This window comes from Buceros rhinoceros, unplaced genomic scaffold (assembly GCF_000710305.1).
Source record: "Buceros rhinoceros silvestris isolate BGI_N320 unplaced genomic scaffold, ASM71030v1 scaffold17385, whole genome shotgun sequence".
Lineage (NCBI taxonomy): Eukaryota > Metazoa > Chordata > Aves > Bucerotiformes > Bucerotidae > Buceros > Buceros rhinoceros.
The window spans coordinates 15,396-19,026 of NW_010412519.1; the positions used below are offsets into that span (position 1 = coordinate 15,396).

The following is a 3,631-nucleotide window of genomic DNA, read 5'->3' on the forward strand; positions in this document are numbered from 1 at the left end:
TTGTTGGAAAGGTTATTACCATTACACAACTTTAATCAGGAAAGATTAATAGGTATCCACATCCTTTACAAGGGTTAAAAAAAACCCCTTTATTATCCCTTGCCTCAGCCTGTTTTGAAAGCAGATAACAGGCCTGATACTGCCATTATGAACCCCTCAATGAAGTAAAAAATTTCTCTTAAGACTCCTTAAATTTGCAGGTGTGTCAGCTCAGAGCTGCTACCCCCTCTGCTCTACAGCTAAATGATATCACCCCTCTGCTCTGCCAGCTAAACATATCACCTGCTTCAGCACCTGAATGAAGACTATCGGGGGAAAAAAAAAAAAGTAGTATTAGGAGTTTTTGTAACGCTTTTCTTTCGGTCCATTGCTGAACTGTTGTCCCTCCAGGTATGAGTTTGGGGAAGATTTAAAATCAGAATACTGTAGCCTTGGAGGAAGTAAGAAGGGGTTTATGGGTTTTTGGTTTTGTTTTGGTTTTTTAATATGAATAGGGTGTCCTTGTAAAATTTCAGCTTTATAGACTGAAAAAAGACTAAACTAAATTCTTCCCTTTGAGTTCAGCTGCATACTGTGTTTATCATCTCTTGTAGTGCCCAAAAGTTTGCAGCTTTTGGCATTTCAATTCCAGGTAGCTGCTTCCTTGCAGAAAAATAAGTAGAATTACTTAGATGTTGCTATTTTGGATGCCTCCACTGCTAGCCCGTGCCCACATTGATGCACCTGGTGTCCTGTCTGCAAGGCAGCCTCTGTGGTACAGCAGGCCCACGGCGGTACTGCGACGGCGCCTTTGACCAGGCACTAGGAAACGGACAGGTCTGAGTGGGCCCCCCTGAAAACTGAAGCTGGTGAGATGTGCAAGGTTGCCATCCTGTGCGTCACTAAGTGGTTTACTTCAGGAGGCCACTGCTGTCACAGTTGAGCTCTGCAGGAGAGCTTCCCTTTGGGTCTGAGCTTGGGTTCTTCTGTGAGATTAGTAAGTTTTAATGGATCTGATACGTTCTCTTTCCTTCCTCTAGTGGACCTGCTACCCTGGCCTCTGAAGGGGACTATGCTGCTGGGCAAGGCTTTATCTTACTGGATGATGTGGCTTGTGTGGGGACAGAGCTGTCCCTCCTGGACTGCCCCCACAGCAACTGGGGGCAGCATGACTGCTCACACGCCGAGGACGTGGGAGTCCGCTGTTCCCCAGAGAGCAACACAGTCATGGATGGCAGTCTGGGTAACTTTCCTTGCCTCTTGCCCTGGCTGGTGGGGAAGTGTCACCTGCTGGTCTGTCCCTTTGGAAGCTCTGTCAGATGTGGGAGTTTTCCCCGTGCTGTTTCAGCGAGGGGGCTGCTTTTTAAAAAGGACTGCTAGGAAGGAGCCCAGACTGTCTGGGGCAGACCCACAGAGCTGTAGCTCCACCAGACCTATGGCCAGACTTGCAGAGAAACTGAAGCTGGAAAAAACTGTGTTGGCAGTCTCTAAACCAAACCTGAGGGGATGAGGAACAGTGGCTGCCTCCGCATGCCGTTGCTCACCGATGAGATGCCTCATCCATGTTTTTGAGGACATGCGACCCCTTTAACTAGACCCTTTAAGAATCTGCTGTAGTTACATCTGTGTCACACCTTGCCAAGACAGACAAGAGGGCTTCAGATGTGAGGCGCTCTTTGCACTCTTGCGTAGATGGCATAATTTAATTAAAATTGTGAATGTATTTCAAGTTAGCATGATTTCCTCACTTAGATGAGGCCTTATACTCTCACCTTTCTGTACTATAGGAGGCTTTCCAGTTTGTCAGACATTTTTTTTTAAATAGCATCCAACACTTTTGTTTCTTCTGGATGTAGGACTCTTCTCTTGCTTAGAATAATGTAATAGTTTTATAACTTAATGGATTTTTTTCCCAGGCATGTTTAAGCTTGTCCACTCTTGGCTCAGGAGTTAATAACTTTCCTTCTGTTCTTGCTCTCCTCTTTACTCAGCTTTCAGAATATGATCCACTAATGATTTTCAGTATGTATTAAATAAATATATATGTAGTCTTCTAATGTAGCACAGAGATCAAACGTCTTCATATAGAAACACTCCTTTTTTCTTTCTTTTTTTTTTTTTTTTTCTTTTTTAATTTATTTTAAGCTTACTGATATCCAGGATTCCTCTTATTGTAAAGAACCCAAGATCTGGGCACCTCACACTCTGGTGGTTTTGCTTGCAGTGCCCCATGTGTTTTCTCCTGCAGGGCCTCCCGTGCGGCTGGTGGATGGAGAAAGCACTAAGGAAGGACGGGTCGAGGTCTTCCTGAACGGGCAGTGGGGCAGCGTCTGTGATGATGTCTGGACAGACAGAGATGCTGCAGTGGTTTGCAGGCAACTGGGATTCAGGTAAGAGCTCTGGTACGTGTATCTTATACATAGAAACAGCTCTCAGGGGGATCCCTTCTTTCTGGACCTGTTTCTGGGAGCTTCATTTCTTAGTTTTGGCATATTCACGTATACCTGAGGGAGTAGGGTCCTCAAGCCTGTGTGCAGAGTGACACATAAAAATTATCTCTCTTAAAATGTGTTGGTGCATTGGGCTCACCTGCCTCCTGCTCACTGCGGATTAGCCACCCTCTCTCTAATTGCAGCGGTATGGCAAAAGCCAGGGCGATGGCTTATTTTGGTGAAGGCCATGGGCCCATCCATCTGGACAACCTCGAATGCAGCGGCACGGAGCGCACCCTGGGGCAATGTGTCAGGCCCGACACCGGGATTCACAGCTGCTGGCACAGTGAGGATGCTGGTGTGATCTGTGACTATGTGGAAGAGAAGGTCCAAGATACCAGAAGAACAGGTGACATGCCCATTTCTTCCGCACAGAAATCTGGAGCTCCTGTTGTAGGGCCTCTGCATGCTTTTATGCTTTTTCCTGTAGTTCTTCTCTTGGGCTGAAACTTTATAAACCCATCCTGTCCTGCACCTTCTACTTTTTCCTTTTTTTGTTGTTGTCTCTTCGTAGGAGCACAGGGTGCTCCAGACTAACCTGAGGAGCTCCACCTATGTCAGGCTTTGGAGCCTGCAGAGCTTCCCCACAGCCAAATAACTGTACCTTGCTTAGAGCAGTAATCAGGCACAAACTTTGGGGTTTAGAGCACTGAGGAAATAGCTGCAGAAGTCCCATTCCTACCATAAGACTACAGATACTGCAGGTAAGCACCTCCTCCAAAACCGAGGAAACCCCTGGGCTTAAATCTTCTGTGAATTCCATACGCACAACACAATGCAGTCACCTACCATGAGGAGTAGTGCCCTCAGGGAAGGAGAAAGGTGTTTGGCTCTGTGACACCAACTGATGATACTTAAAGCTGAAGGTATCTACCCAACCGCTCTCACTTTGCTGTGCAGGTCCAGAGTCTGGTGTGTGTGGGATGCGCCTGCTTCACCGTCGCAAGAAAAGGATCATAGGTGGAAACAAGTCTCTCAGGTACAACCCTGTAATCACTGGGAAGGCCAGAACTGGTTCCAGCTTCTCTACGGGCTCTGGAAATAGCTGGACAAATGCTGACTACAATAACACATTTCCACTGGTGTTGTTTGAACTTGATTTGAACCCGTGGAAGAGTGCACGCCAGCTGAGCCCGTATGCGGCAGAGTGGGCAGGGAAA

General features: G+C 46.8%; 1 protein-coding gene across 1 annotated transcript in view; it reads left to right on the top strand.

Annotated features, from left to right (window-relative positions):
- LOC104493713 (neurotrypsin-like) overlaps positions 1-3,631 on the top strand; it is a 15,798-nt gene that overhangs the window by 8,723 nt on the left and 3,444 nt on the right. The window contains exons 9-12 of the mRNA XM_010136442.1: positions 1,020-1,222; positions 2,228-2,369; positions 2,615-2,820; positions 3,372-3,450. Of these exons, the coding sequence (XP_010134744.1) occupies positions 1,020-1,222; positions 2,228-2,369; positions 2,615-2,820; positions 3,372-3,450 (630 nt within the window). The remainder of the gene's footprint in view (positions 1-1,019; positions 1,223-2,227; positions 2,370-2,614; positions 2,821-3,371; positions 3,451-3,631) is intronic.